The following is a 15,437-nucleotide window of genomic DNA, read 5'->3' on the forward strand; positions in this document are numbered from 1 at the left end:
CCCAGTGCTGCTTAACACAGAACAGTTGGGAGAGAGGAGCCAAGAGTGTTTGATCCAGGTACCTGCTGGGAAAGGCCCTTGCATGGGTGGCAGTGAGGAACACAAGGTCAGCCTGCTGGTTTCACCAGGCTGAGGCTGCTGTGCCACTTAATGCCTGACACTAGATAAAATTTGAAGCAAAGTTCACAGTTGCACTTGGGCACTTATGAGCAGTAACATGAACCAAGTGCAGCTTCTGAACGTGGAGGGGGTTTGTTTGATACAGCTGAAGAATTTGAAGTGATTCTAGATTACTGGAGAGATGTGTCAAATTTTCCTAATTGCTAGCAAGTGAGCCAGTGTAAACCCTTAAGCTTGTTAACTTACTCCAGCTTTGCCACTTCCTTTCTGCCAGGACTCAGTTTTCTTCCTACTGTTCCCACAGACTTTATAATCAACTCGAAGAAGTAAAAATCAGAAAGGAAGAAAAAACAAGGCAAGAAACTTATGCTAAAAACAGAGAAAAAGCTAAAGAGTTTCAAAAGGTAATAGTTTGTTACACTGTCCTCCTGGCTGGTGAGTCTTATGACTTCACTGAGCTTCTAATTAGTCACTGAAGCATAGTTTGAGTGCAGTTGAAATGGAGACCATCCAACCAGTCTGGATTTTAAGTGATGGCATTGGTACATCCCACATAAGAATTTCCTTGTCAACACTATGACTGAGTGAAACTTCATCTAAAATGCATGGCTGCCTCAGGCTGAATTTTTCTGGTGATTTGAGCTTGAGCAAAAAGGCTCCAGCTGTTAGAAAATCTATATGGCAAAAGAATGGCAGGGTTTTCAGTAGTTCAAACTAGACTGAATTTCCATTATAAGGCAACTTCTAGGTTTGGTGGGTTTTGGGCTGCTTTGGCTGCTTGAGGTTAGGGTAACATTCTGAGCATGCCTGAACTTCAGGTCGCAAGAATCTTGTCTGGGTTTTCCTCCAGTTGCTGTAGAAGAGGGGTTGAACTAGAGGACTGGAGTCATTAATTCCCTGTTCTCTTGCTGGGCCTTGGACAACTGGAAGGAAGGAAATGCTTGATGATCTTGAGAGGCTGTGACTACTCCAGGGGGCTCCAGGCCAAAATCCTGCCTTTAGCACTGACCACCCCAACTTCTTTTTGGTGGAATAAATTGGTGCTCTCATTGCATTGCTTTACAGATTCCATAATTAACATAAAATAAATAAGCACACCTTCTCTCCCACCCTGCAATCTGTGGCCTTTTTGAAGCCCGGACAGTCACTGAACTCATCACTGTCTATTACTGATCTTCAGGTCAAACAGATGGGGCAGTTGTGCCCCTCTAGCTATGCTGGTTTTTAGTGTAGTTGCTTAAGCTACACTAGTCTCATGGTGTTTTTTATTTGCAGAAAATGCTGGAAAAACTACGAGCCAAGAAGTCTTGGAAAGCACTGTGACAGGCAGCAGACTTTGAACAGAAGCCTCGCTATGGTATTGGTACAACCCAGACAATGTTTAATTGCAAAGCCGTTAAGAATCCTCAGCTTTAAGCTGTAGGAAAACAGTGATTAACCCAAACCCCCTGTACTACCCTCCTGTTTAGGGAAATCACTACAGAAGCAGATGGCCTGCTGCTTTCAACATGGTTTGTCTCAGAGTAGACAGGAATGAAAGGCCTTTCTAGATATGCATTTATGTTTTAAAGGGAGATACTAACTTTTGTAATATACATGTATAAAACATTTTCAAATAAAGTTGCGTTTTAAAGATGACTTGAATCATTTTGAGGCAAGACATTTCTGTAAAGCTGGAGTTTTTATCAGTTCTTTGCACTATGATTTAAAAAGTGTGGGTTCCTGTACACATGCAGTACGTCTTTCAAGCACTTGAAGAGAATAAAAATCTTACTGTTGCTACTTCCATATTTTTATGTCCGTGTTTGATGAACTCCAATTCATAGCTAAGTAGTTAAAGCACCAGGGCAAATTATAGCAAAAATTGTGCTTTAAAATTTGAACTTGGTTATCAGCAGGTGCAGTAGCAGAGATGTTTCATTCAATCTGATCAGGGTTAAAACATACCAGTAAATCACAGAATAGGTGGGGTGCGGACCTTTAAAGGTCATCTAATGTCCAAGCCCCTGGCAATGATGTAGGTACTATAAAGGTCTCCCTGGAGACTTCTGTTCTCCAGGCTGAACCCCAGTTCTCTCAGCCTGTTTTAACAGGAAAGATGCTCCCATCCAGTGACTTTCATGGACTCCTCTGGACCTGTTCCACCAGAAAGCTTAGCTTAGTTTAGATGTACAATTAACTACACTGTACAGGTCCTTTCACTGATTTCTTTAAGTCTGGTGCAGTTGCATGTACTGGAGTAGCAAAACAATTGTTATCTCCTGCATAAGTAAAAAGCCTAAGCCAGAATCAGTTTGTTATGCCACGGAGGCCAGTGGAGGCTGTTTGCAGTGCAAATAATGAGCAGTACAGCAGGTATATGGTCTCAGCTTCACCTGGGCAGTTCTGCAATATTCTAGCTCCTTTCTGAGAATATGATCAGAAGGGAAGAGACCAAGGCTCGGGAGATCAGCTGTGAGGATTTTCTCACCCTTCTTTGAAAGCCACAGTATAGCAACAGGAAATAATCCCAGGCTGCAGCTCAGAGACAATTTTATTTAAATGCTGTGACATTCTGTACAGAATAAATACCTATCCAGGGCTTCAGTACAGTGAGAATTCAGTGACAGGGAAGTTAGGGAAAACACCCGATCAAGTTATTTTCAGTCAAATTACAACACAATATACTCAGCAGGGTCTTTTCTAACATCACACAAAGGCACCTTCGTATCTCACAGGAGGGCAAGAGGCAAGTCACAATATGCACTACTTTTAATGCCAAATAACTGCAATTAACACTTTAGGTAAGATCTTTCTCCATTTGGAACAGCTGTGTAGCTCACTGCAGCAGACTTTCAGCAGTATCACCAGAGCCTGAGAGAGAAAAAAAAAAATCTATTAGCACTTTTACTCCAAAAAAAAGCCATTTTCCCACTATCCAATCTAAATGTCCCCAGCACAACTTGAGGCCCTTTCTTCTTATCCCACAGTTTCTTAAATGGCACTGACCCCCACCACACTACAGGTAAGAGCAAGAAGGTCCTCCCTGAACCACTTCTTCTCCAGCCTCAATATCTCCAGCTCCCTCAGCTGCTCCAAAATGAACTCGTGCTCTAGACCCTTCACCAGCTCAGTTGCCCTCTTCTTGACACACAAGCAGCAACTGGGCTACAAGACTGCTCATACCACAACCCTTTTGTTCTCTAGCTTTAACTTTCCATGCTACAAATGTCAGCTGGTTTCAGAATGAAACTGAGCAGCCTTTCCTCTACATCAGCATCACAAAAACCCAAGGGCAGAAGATTAACATCCTTTTTCCCCTCAAAAGGCTTAAGGACATAAGGTGTATCTCCTCATAAATAGACCATAGCACACACTACGTGTCCACGGCATCCTGCAGAGGATTTCAATTTGCGGTCACCGCGTTAAGAGCTGCTGGTTTTTCAGCCATGCAAACCCTCTTTGAAGTGACCTTGAATCTCTTTATAGTACCAACCATTTTGGTTAAGTGCTCTTACCTTCACACTCACTTTGGTAGCACTCAGGTGGAGTTTCTCATCCCTCTGACATGCAGTAACTTGGTAGCAGACACTGGAAGTTAAAGAGTCAGGTTTGGTTAGTGTAAGGGAAGAGTTAACAACACACAAGTTGGATATAAATTGCATGGAGCAGCGTTAGTCTCTCTTTTTTGCTTCTGTTCAAAAGCACTACCTTCTCAAGAGCAGCTGTGGAGTCCAATCTACAAAGGTTCCAGCTAGAACTTTGGAGGCACCCAAGGATACCAACCACATACCTACACCTCAGCAGCAACTTCCTCCTAACAGCCAAGGGAACACTGTGTCTGTGACCTACATTGAAGCTTTATTCCCAGCAGCCTTGGTGCCACATTGTATGGCAATACAAGAGTCTGATGGACTTGCTTTATGGTCATGTCCACAGCTCACCAGAAACAGTAACATCCCAGCAGCCTTGGTAATGACCAGACACTCCTCTCACTGCCCGTACCAGGACTTCACTCTGCCCATCCTTTCCAGTGATGGACCAATTAATCCTGCCAACATTAAAGCCAATTTGTGTACCAACAAGCCTAAAATCTTTTAAAATCTTAAAGTACAGAGGAGATGTACTTGATTCCTCACAACCAACAGCAATCTAAGACACTAGTACTACAAACCACTGCACAACTGTGACAGCCATTATATACACACACAAGAATGACTCACAGATGAGTGACCTGCTCAGATACTGCCAAATCTGGAGTGATCACCACCCAGTAATCTCTGCTACTAGACAACCATTTTTATACTTCTTTCTAAAACAGTTTACTTAAGTTTAAATGTCCTAGAATCATACTAATTTAGCACACAAACTGTGTAGTGTGAGAGTAGTAACTCACTGCTTACCTATAAAACAGGTTGCTTTTATCTTCCACAGCTCATCTTTTTAATACAGGGAGGTTCACTTTGTTCAGTATCCTAAAGCACCTGTTAGAAAGAAGAAACTGAATGCACTTGCTGAGTTCCAGAAGCCAATACTCAGCTCTCACACTGGAACATGAAAATAGAAAGCAAGTACACTCAAATCACTGAAGAGGTCAAAGACTGTTTCAGAAAAAATACCAGGTTTAACAGACACAGCTGAACGAAAAACAGTGATGCCAAACACTGCACTGCTGTAGCACAGCTTTTTGCACACCTCATCAGGAGAATGCAGCTGGGTGGAAGTGCCATACAGAGAAACAGCTGCAGTTCTCCATCCATGAACAGCTCATTTTAACATTCAGCCTTCTTCCATGCACCAGTTAGTGTCTGCGAATAAGAGGTACTTGTCATTTCACAAAAGCTGCCATGCAACTGGAGAGGGAAAACAGACTCCATGAATTTTACCTAATGCTCCTTTCACCTGAACAGCAGCTGCTCAGTGTGAAACTGTGGAGCATCTCTTGACACAAAACAAACGCAGTAAGTTACTTCAAGACAGACACCACAGTGCTGTCTCTTCTTGCCTACAGCCACCACAAGAATAATTACTCCATGATTGAAGGGGGAATTGACTGTTTCAAGCCATCCAGAACACTCAAGCAGCAAAAAATAGTGTTAAAAGTCAGGTATCTACACTAAAACCTAGGTGAAGAATAAGTTCAGCCTGTGTAATTTAGTACGTTAGTTGCACCTGAAGTCCCAGAACACTCTGTATTTTGACTCTTACCAAGCTTTTCCACTTGAATAATTTTTTTCATTTCTATCAAAGAATGTCACAGTACACCTAAAGGAGAACACGGTGCATTATTACAGTTCCTAGGATGCTACATGAAGATGTCTTGCAGTTTTATCCCACAGAGCTAACAGGTAGTTCAATGGGTAAAGCGAAACCACAAGTTTATTCTGTGAGGCGTTTCCAACGACACGAACCTACAGAGAAGATCCTATCGGGATAGACCTCAGCATTCCTTGTACTATATATTAACGTGACAGATAAAAATCAAGCAGATTGGAAATATATCTGCTATATATCCCGCTAAGTGTCTTTTTTAAGTCTTTTCAAGATATTTTGGGGAAGAAGGAGAGTAAATGATTTCAACAGCTGGCACCTGGAGAAGATGAAGTAACTCCTTCATAGTAGCAACAGTTTTAACAGTAATAGTTAGTTACCTGAAAAGCAAACATCAAAGGCAGTTAACTACAAATATGTACAGAATCCTCCCTATAAATTCACTGTAAAGTGCAACTCACTTGTCCAAGCAAAACTGTCAGTTTAAGCAGTTAACCTGATCACCTCCTTTCTGAATGAGAAATTTGTATGAATGCTTTTTAGGCAAATCAAAGTTACAATAAATTGTTCCCCTAACAGAGTGAATGCTACAGTAATGCAGTGTTGAAACCAGTTCATGGAACCCTCACATAACAGTAAACTAGGTTTGATAGGACTTCCAGTCACCAGAGTCCTTCAGTCATTAAGGTATATGCAAAACTTCAAATGTCATACTAACCCTAGACAGAGCTTCGGATTGCTGTGAAATGGCATCCTGCATTTCTTCTGTTATCTTCTCTAAATACATGCCTCCTGAAAAAGCAAAGTAATGTTACAAACCAGCATGATGTTCCTACAAATCGGCAGAACCTACAACAGCATTTAGTACTTAAGTGGTTCTAACTACCACAAGCATTACTGAGAGTCTCTATTTGGAATCACATTTCAAGCAAATATAGTGTCTGAATATTATGCTATTTTACAGCTCCTTTTAATTTCCTGTTTATTTTTAAAACAAAGTCACAGTCATGATCTTTCCTCACTGAGACATTTTCATGTAAAAATAAAGTGACGTGAAGAGTACATTTATGTAGTAATTTGTTCAGAAAGGCCATTCTCACTCACTCTCTTCAGAGCAGTTGAACATTTTGCCAATCATCACAACAATTTTCTCACAACATTCTCAAGTTTGGGGTTAGATAAGCTCATATTTTCTAAAACACTGCATTTTCTCAGTAAGAAAAGAACAGCACTACAACCAGCTTACCAAGTGAAAGACAGGCAGCTGACCTGCAACAGGCAAGTGTTAAAAACCAGTCACACACACTTACCAAGACGGTAGTTCAGACTGGACTACCACGTGGGCTTCCTAAAACAAAGTAAATTGTTGCATCTGATCAATATGGCCAAGATTCTTCAGTATTTCAGTAATTTATTAGGACTTGAGTACTCTTATACTCAATATGAAGCAGGTAGACCGTGGTCTTGTTACACTGCCTGAATGCTAATGACAAAACAAAGCATTTCAGTTGAAATCAAAGCCATGGTCCAGTATACCACACAACTGCCAACAAGGTCTATCTGCAATTTAAGAAACTGGAGCACTATGGCACAGAAGGTACAACTAAGGGAGTTACCTCACAAAGAAAACACGGACACCATTTTAAGACATCTTAAAAATACGTTCTAATAAACCACGTACAAGAATTCTTCACTGCAAGTATTTTTCCTCTACCTGCTAATTCTACTTCCTTTAGTAGGTAGGATGCAGAATTCAAGCACATCGGAACAAGCGAATTGTTAGATTTGACAGTAGTTGCATTAAGTATGTTTGCAGAACTGTCCCACAAAGTAAACTGTTACAGGTCTCATTGTCACCACTGCAATTAACTTTACAGTGAGGAAAGCATAACCTGTCACTCTTCTAGCCACGTTTTTCAATTCAGACACACAGCAGGTTGTGCCTATTTGCTGAAGAACGAGGCATAATTCCACAATGGCTGTGGAATAGACTGTTTCTTAAGCCTAGCCAGTTAACTTAGAAAGAAAGCTGTTTAGTGGTCACCTGCTACTTGGATTTATGTCTCAAAATAAAATGCCTCTTTTTTTTTTCTTCAGAAAAAGGCAGCCAAAAACCTAAGACTTGAGCTTTTATGATCCTCCTCCAACTACCTCCACCAAGGAAAAAGCCAACTATTTCCTTAATACTTACACTTAAGTAGAGGCCTTCTACTGCATTCCAGACATCACAAGAATGCCCCTTAAAGAAGAAACAGTTTGGAAAAAAGGTCACTTATTTAACTATACATTAATCCCGTAACAGTTTAACAGTTTTTGAATGTATTTGACAAGCCTCCCAGTTTGGAAACACTAAACCTACTTGTTTCAACAGAAATACCAAGTTTAACAAGCACATCTGCATGAAAACCAACGATGCCAGCTGTTGAAATACTGTAGCACTGCTTTTTGAACACTCCATCAGGAAGACACTGCTGGGTGCAGATACCATACAGTGCACAAATTAGTGTGATTAACTTGCTGTGGAAACAGCATGTCTGAAGAAGTCCAATACTCATACTCTGAAGCTCAAATGAAATTCAAAGCTTACCTCTTTCACTCCCACGTTGAACAGAAATTCACTGAACTGACAGATTTGTGAATCAGCAGGCCAGCAAACAGCCATAATAAATCAAATGCTCCCCAAAAAATTAAATCTGCCCACTGCTGCAGCATTAGTGTTCTCATCTGCAAAGAAAGAGATACAACTGAGCTACCTACACTTCTACAAATCTGGTACATTAAACTCATGCCTGAGATTGATCAGTGGAGTTCATGCAAATATTGTCCCTTCATATAAGTAACACAACTAATATGTTCATCAGCTGTGGGTTGCAAAAGAAGGGTTTTTTCTAAGCACTAGGTTCCAGGTTTTTGTCTACAGACACAGACAAAACCTGATCAAGTGCTAGAACAGACTGAATGCATTTATCTTTTACTATCTTTGAAACAGCATTTGAAGCTATTTCGCAATTCACTGTAGTTACTGTTAAAAACTGTCACCTTCCACTACTATTGTGTCTTCTTATTCTAGAGACAGGTAGGTTGAACCAAAAAGCAACTGTGGCAAGGAGTTCAGCATCAGACATGCCATCCTAGAACAACCTACGCTGTGTTAAACAGCGCAGTACTCCTAACTACATCACTGGCCAAGTAAGATGCCCTGTTCCTATCCTCTTTATCCTCTTACTAAAGAATGTTCTTGTAAGGTTTCATTACTTGATCACCTTTAGCTCAGTGCTTCCCACGTTCCAGGTGTTTTCCTATGCAGTAACCTTATCTGGTGCTTTCTTCCATGCTACTTCCTACACTGTCCTGAAGCCACACAAACTTGATAACATCCTACAGTAAGAAGCTTTCACAGCTATGTACATGCAAGACTACAAGCTCCTCTCTGCTGTCCCTCCTGTTCTTGCATGGGACATGATTTAAGATGGAATTTTACCACAGGGAAGCCATCAGAAGCTGCAACTGTATGATACACCCTGGTACAGAAAGTGTGCGTGAGGCACCACGATGAGACTAAGTGTACAGTAGTTCCTCAACATCTTCAGCAGAGAAAATCCCCGGTAGTATTGTCCAAACCAGACAAAGTTGCCCTGCAGCATGCAACATCAGGTAAAAACAAAGTATTTCAATACAAAACTTCTAACAAAAACTGCACTTAACAGATATTCAAGAACTCAAGTTTTTGTTTTCATTCAAAGAGGCTAATTATGGTCAGACTGGTGAAAGAGATGTGGGACTGAACTCTAGACCTTGGAACCTTCACACACAAAAGCTGCGCAGCTGTGAAGCACTGTAATACATCCACTTCAAGTACAGAGCACTGTTTTTTCAAAACCTCTTGTGAAGTACAGCAAAAAAAGCTACCTGAAGGAAACAAAACTGAAACCAACAGCTTACCTCGTGCAGCAAGAAAACTGAGTGGTATTTCATCCTCCAAAAGCAATATAAACTAGAAGAAAAAGCAAAGTAATAAGAACTGTCATATACGGTCAAGTCAAATCAAAGCTAGGTTTCAGCAATCAATGTAACAGTTGTAATAAGTTGATTTGCACATGTACTTATCCAGTTCTAATCAGAATTAAAATTTAGTTCATTTCTGAGTCACTCAGCAGTTGAACAACAAAATTCATCACATGAACTGCAGAATGAGCAGGACTCCACATACCCCCTTCACTGTGCCTTACCAAGCAAGAACCTCACTCCTAGAGCCAGGATTGAGTCTTTCAAGCCATTGAGTATTTCTCAGGTAGACGCCTAAAGGAGTTACACCTGGCCATTAATTATGGACTATTATTAAATGTGATCTTCAAATACTGAAGAGTAATTTTTCAGTCCTAGAACCACCAAGTTGTAATTGGGAAACTTCCTTCACAAAGGTCTGGTACCTTAGTTCAAGCATGTAAATAATGCAGCTTGACTTGCTCTCAATACTGAGCACCTACTGCCAATCACCTCAGACTGCCATTAAACCAGTAGATAAAACCTGTCCTGGACAACATTCTTGTTCAGCACAGACTACTTCTACCTGCTGAACAGCTGCTAGTTGCTGACAGCAATTTGGTTAAGAGCATCTGAGGCAGGCAGATGACTGTTTGGTCTCTAAATCTTACTTATTGACAAGGAAACTTTTTAAACTTTTTTTTTTTATATTTTCAGCTACCATGACACACAGAAGGACTTGGCTGTACTCAGACCATTTCTAAACACTTACTGGTCAGTTTTCCTACTGACTAAAACACCTTAGAGAAAGTTATTTTCTGCTGGGGCAATGCCTCTTAAGAACTGTCATTATGAAGAGCTTTTATCTTCTGCTAAGTCATGTTCACATCAGAACCCATTCTGGATAGCAGAGGGCAAGAGGGGAAAAAGAATTTTTAACCCAAGATTCACTATACTGCTACAGTTATTTTTAAGATAACTTACAAATTCAGATTATTGTATTAGATTCAGGAGAATTAGTTTTCTGAAAAGTTATTCCACATGGAATAGACAACCTCAATCATACAAAATCGATTTTATGATTATTTGAATGCATTAACCATACTTTGCAATAGACTTCTGTTGAAGCTGACCAACCACTTCTGCATTTTTGTTGTTGGTACTTATTTGCATTAAGCTTCAATTCTGTCTTCAGCCTCTCAACTCTAAGTATTTTAAATCTGCACCTCTAAGCCACAGGCCATTCACAAAGAAGTCAGCTATGAAAACTGAAGAAAGGCATTTAAACTGCCCTTTTAACTTGAGCATACAGGTGTATGCATGCAACTGCATACTATTCTATACTGTGCTGCTGCTATGTTACGGTATTTGGACCTTGTTTGCCTGTTTAATTACATAAATTCTATGATCCACTGGTTAACAGAGGTCAAGTTGCAGAAGCCAGAACTTCAGCAAGATTATCAGCCATTGAACCAAGGATATTATATTCCTGATAGAGAATAGCACAGAACACACTTAAAAGCTTAACAAAACAACAGATTATACTTGCTTTGTAACTGCATCAGACACAAGCCCAATATACTCACATTACACCAGATGTGACTGGGTAGCTTGGTGGATATCTCAACATTGACTTCAGACCAATGCTTTAAACGAAGCAGGTCATGAAAAACGACCACTGACACCTCATTTGTCCCATCTGCTGTTCACAGAGGTGAACATTGCACAGGCAAGGAGTTCTCAGCACTGTCTTCGTCATCCTCTATTTCAATCACTTCAGTTGATTTTGCACGTTTTGTTTCTGGCTTTGATTTTTTCTTACTGGGAATTGTGCTGCTTATAATGAAAGAGCTGTTCTCCTAAGAAAATGGAAGACGAGTTGGGTTTTGAGATTCTTAAAATACAAGTAAATAGTAAATTTGCAAACTTCAGTAACTCTTGAGAGAACTGCAGAATTCCTACACATTTCAGCATGTTATTTAAGAGAGTGTGGACTCTCAAAATAACCTCCTTCTCCATTACAGATCGAGATTCACGGGTATCACACTGTTAACTCTGGATCTAAGCTCAAGAACTAAGTACTGAAAACATTATTATCTACTAATTCCTTATGTTTAGCAGAAAAAGGTTAGAGAGTTTCTGAAGTTAAGTATTACTTACCACTACTCTGGCATCATATTGCTCTTTATTATCAGAATTCAAGCTGTCCTCATCATCACTGAAATATAAAAAATTCAAATCAAACTCCGTACTTTTATAGCAGCTCAAAATGTGTAAACTATTTTCCTACTACAAGCCCTGTTTTCTCTTAGTGTCTTCTAAAGTGCTACAGCTTGTAGGTTAAAGATACTTCTACATAAGGTCATTCTCAAATGATAGTTTTTGACAGCAGAATGACATCCTAACTAGTAACACTAGCAGGACAGAAGGAGTGCTTAGGAGCAGAACAAAGATTTAGTAGCAGATATCAACAGCAGTATTAAGATAATTTGGATTACACTGTCAAACAGGCTAGAAAGCCAGCAAGTTGGAAAAGAAGTAGAATATAATCACAAGAACATAAGAGGATAAGCCTCAGCTAATAAGGGTACACAGCTTTCTTCCCAATATTGTAACTGAAGTTTCTCCATAGAGCCATGAAACACCAGTTATGAACTTAATTCCACTCTCATCCACAGATTTTCTCTGAAGATAGAAAGGACTCCGTAAAATCACACAAAAATCACATGCTACTACTACAAGCAACTGTACTACCTCCTGAATTCCTGAACTGTGAAGAGTGGCAGACTGTACTGGTCTGGAGCCAGTCAGCTCTCTTCACAGCACCCTGTGCCATGCTGTTTTTTGGATTTGTGACTAAGTGTTGAAACCCCACCCATACCAGCAAACTGGCTGAGGGCAGTGTGGGGTGTCATGCACCTACCTGTACACACACATTTATATTTTAGTTAAAAATAAGTCTTATAACATCTAAAAATATAAAGATCAACTTACTTTGTCTCCTGAATAGGAGAAATGGGGCCTTCATCATCTAGGTATTTGTGTTTCCGTAACACCACACATTCTTTTTCTAAGTCTTCACCAGCCTGAAGGGCTTTTAAAGCTTTTTTAAGATGTTCTTCATATTTAAGCACTTCAATGTACTTGAAATATCCCTTTGCAGCTGCTTGCTGAAAACAAAAATTTATCAGGTAAGATCTTATAAACACCACTAAAAGCATTTATATTATGAACTGAATTTTTAATATTACATTGACACTGATATATGTTCTTTCTCTGTTTGCCTTAAAGGGTATTAGACAACATGAGATGTCCTGTTTAATAGAAATAAAATCTGTTTATTTAATTGTTCTATTCAAGCACATCAGGTAGAAGCACAACACAGCCAACTTACTAAAATAGTAATACTTATCTCACAAATCAGAAGACTTACCTCATAGCCAAGAACCATCTTTAAGGGAATATGTTTCTCCCCATAATGTTTTTCGACAAAAGGGAACTGAAAACCTCTGTCCAGCAGCCTCCTCTTTTGCTCCTGAGGTGAGGCTGTCAGTGGTGGCCTCCCTGTGGGCATCCTTGTGCCCTCACATTTTTTCTTTTTCTTCCTTTTCTTCCCTGAGCCAGCTTTGTATTTTCGGTGTGCGGCGGCTTTAAACTTCTTTCCCCTGAAGTGATAGGCAAAAATGGCTTTCAAATTGAGTTTTGACTTCTGCTGCTTGGAAACTTCCGATGATTTCATTGGACTTTGGGGAGACAGAGAAGAATCTGACGAGCTTTCATTGTCAGGCACTTCTGCAACACATTCAGCTTGTTGCCTTGAAGATTGACACCTCCTTTTTTGCTTCGACGGTGCAATGGAGCACCCAGGACGGCACTCACTGCCACGAGCAAGAGAGACATCACTGAAGAAGAAAAGAGTATTTACTTTCAGAAGAATGATTACTTCTATGATATCTGACACAGGTTCTTCACAGTAAAAAATTCTAAACTAGAGGTAAAAACTCACATTTCTGAATCGCTGCTGATAAATAAAACCTCAGTTGAAGCAGCTGATGATTCACATATACTGTTAAGATGATTGGAAGACTCCCCAGGAGCAGTATTCTTCTGCCTTGACTGTGAACACTCCTTTCTTGTATTTGTCTGCCATGCATAATCCTTGCATGGCTCCTGATGACCATGTATCAGATCTTGGGCACCATGGTAATCAGAGCCAGAAGCCTGAGGCTCAGTTCGATCAGTCATGTTTCAATTTGCCCTAAAAATCAATGAGAGTTAAAGAAAATAAAGAAAATTATATGTTAATGAGGTAACAAGCTTTCCACTACTCCAGTCTCACATGATAAACTTAAAAGACCAATGCTGAGCAAACTTCAACACAGATTTTCCTATGAACCAGGAGCAAATAGATTAAACTTAAAGAGTAACAGTTAAGTCACAGCCACTTATTTCAGGATATGCACAGCATTTAGCTCAGAAAGAATTTTTACAGCTCTTTTGGTCACCAGTGGAGTTTCCCAAGGCTCAAGACTGGGGATCAAGTGCACCCTCAGTCAGTTTGGAGATGACACCAAGTTGGGCAAGAAGGATTTCCAAAGGATTTAGACAGGCTGCCATCTATGGGCTGAGGCCAACTGTATGAGATTTAACAAGGCTAAGTGCTGGGTCCTTATTTTGGGTCACAATCACCCCAGGAAGTGCTGGAAAACTGCCCCACAGAAAAGGACCTGGGGGTGCTGGTCAACAGCAGCTGAACATGAGCCAGCAGTGTGCCCAGGTGGCCAAAGGCATCCTGGCCTGTATCAGCAACAGCGTAGCCAGCAGGACCAGGGCAGTGATTGCCTCACAGTATTTGGCACTGTTGAAGCTGCACCTTGAATCCTGTGTCTAGTTCTGTGCCCCTCACTGCAAGACAGACACTGAGATGCTGTGTGTGTCCAGAGAAGGGCAACAGAGCTGAAGGATCTGAAGCACAAGTCTTAGGAGGAGCAGCTGAAGGAGCTGGGGATGTTAGCCTGGAGAAAAGGAGGCTCGGGGGGGACCTTCTCACTCTCTACAACTGCCTGAAAGGAGGCTGCAGCCAGGTGGGGGTTGGTCTCTTAAGCAGTTACAAATGACAGGACAAGAGAAAATGGCATCAGGTTGCACTGGGGACGTTTATATCATTGGAAAAGGCTACCCAGGGAAGTGGCTGAGTCACCATCCCCGAAGTGGAATGGTGTAAATATACATGTGTAAATCCAGTGCTTTGAAACTATGGTTTTGTGCTGGACTCATCAATACTAGGTTAATGCTTAGATGATTTTAAACACCTCTTCAAACCTAAACGACTCTTTAATACTATAAAAGGTAATTTTGGACAGCAGCCTGCACCTATGCCCCAGCCACACTATGCCTTACGAGGGCACACTGCTAACAGGGGTTCAACCAAGGCCTGACAAACACAATAAAGAGACAGATCAGACCAATAACAGAGCCAGGACACAGGCAGCAATGTCACTCCAACCACACAGGCTGTGGCTGGTACTCACAGATCGCAGCTCAGCATCCTTTGCGGCCTCTCCTGCAGCTCCGTCCTGGACAGCTGGAAGAGCACGCAGAGCCCCTAGGGAGAAAAACAACCAACATCTAAACTTACTGTTTCACAGAGTCACAGCATCTCGTCCCAGAAGAACCTCAGGCTGAAAGGCGCTAGGCACACCGCTCGGCCCCTCGCCAGGTTCGGCCGCCGGCATCGCGCCAGGGCCGGGGCTGCGGGAAAGCATTTTGAATGCGGGCCCCCACCAGGTCGCCACGGCCGAGGACACCCCGCGGCCCCTCGCACACTGCCGCCACACGCCCCAGTTCTCGGGGGACGGCTCAACACCGCCGGGACTGTGACCCCGCCCCCGGTTCCCTCAGTGCCCGGGTCCCCGCACCGCGGATGGCGGCGGATGCGCCGCACCCCAACCCACCTCCAGCTCCGCCGCTGCCCCACCGCAAAGGGCGCAAAATGGCCGCCCCGCGGCTTAAATAGCGCCGGGAGCTCGCGAGAGGCGCGCGGGCCGACGGGAGAGAAGGAGGGACGGGAAGGGAAGCGAAGG

At 41.7% G+C, this 15,437-nt stretch overlaps 2 protein-coding genes across 15 annotated transcripts in view; one reads left to right on the plus strand and one right to left on the minus strand.

Moving 5' to 3' along the window:
- Nucleotides 1-1,906, plus strand: part of CEP295 (centrosomal protein 295) — a 43,308-nt gene extending 41,402 nt beyond the window's left edge. For 10 of the 11 annotated variants that reach the window (XM_017837803.1, XM_017837802.1, XM_017837809.1 and 7 more), the window contains 2 exons: nt 425-524; nt 1,396-1,906. In XM_017837803.1, coding sequence (XP_017693292.1) covers nt 425-524; nt 1,396-1,443 — 148 coding nt within the window. In that variant the 3' untranslated portion in view covers nt 1,444-1,906. The remainder of the gene's footprint in view (nt 1-424; nt 525-1,395) is intronic. The other variant, XM_017837807.1, reaches the window with a different exon arrangement.
- Nucleotides 1,907-2,635: 729 nt separating this feature from the next.
- On the minus strand, nt 2,636-15,365 carry TAF1D (TATA-box binding protein associated factor, RNA polymerase I subunit D). 4 transcript variants are annotated; one of them, XM_017837787.1, is made up of 15 exons: nt 15,309-15,365; nt 14,886-14,959; nt 13,361-13,612; nt 12,788-13,278; nt 12,349-12,524; nt 11,515-11,572; nt 10,941-11,213; nt 9,313-9,364; nt 7,958-8,094; nt 7,562-7,609; nt 6,681-6,718; nt 6,089-6,162; nt 4,503-4,583; nt 3,618-3,690; nt 2,636-2,973 (listed from the first exon to the last, which is right to left on the minus strand). In XM_017837787.1, exons 3-7 carry the CDS (start codon nt 13,533-13,535, stop codon nt 11,061-11,063), a joined length of 1,053 nt encoding a protein of 350 aa, XP_017693276.1. In that variant the 5' UTR covers nt 13,536-13,612; nt 14,886-14,959; nt 15,309-15,365; the 3' UTR covers nt 2,636-2,973; nt 3,618-3,690; nt 4,503-4,583; nt 6,089-6,162; nt 6,681-6,718; nt 7,562-7,609; nt 7,958-8,094; nt 9,313-9,364; nt 10,941-11,060. The 4 variants fall into 4 exon arrangements, with proteins under 4 accessions (XP_017693276.1, XP_017693273.1, XP_017693274.1 ...); XM_017837784.1 differs by having other exon boundaries at nt 12,788-13,256; nt 15,309-15,363; XM_017837785.1 differs by having other exon boundaries at nt 5,308-6,162; nt 12,788-13,256; nt 15,309-15,363.
- Between the last annotated feature and the right edge of the window lie 72 nt (nt 15,366-15,437).

This window comes from Lepidothrix coronata, unplaced genomic scaffold (assembly GCF_001604755.1).
Source record: "Lepidothrix coronata isolate B3197 unplaced genomic scaffold, Lepidothrix_coronata-1.0 Scaffold310, whole genome shotgun sequence".
Taxonomy (NCBI): domain Eukaryota; kingdom Metazoa; phylum Chordata; class Aves; order Passeriformes; family Pipridae; genus Lepidothrix; species Lepidothrix coronata.

Excerpts from the sequence above, each read along its gene's own strand:
- TAF1D (XM_017837784.1), bottom strand. The coding sequence starts at position 13,599 with ATGACTGATCGAACTGAGCCTCAGGCTTCTGGCTCTGATTACCATGGT. Across the intron at positions 13,257-13,360 it reads ATCAGCAGCGATTCAGAAAT|TGATGTCTCTCTTGCTCGTG; the intron begins GTGAGTTTTTAC and ends TTTCTTCTTCAG. Across the intron at positions 11,573-12,348 it reads TCTCCTATTCAGGAGACAAA|TGATGATGAGGACAGCTTGA; the intron begins GTAAGTTGATCT and ends TTTATATTTCAG.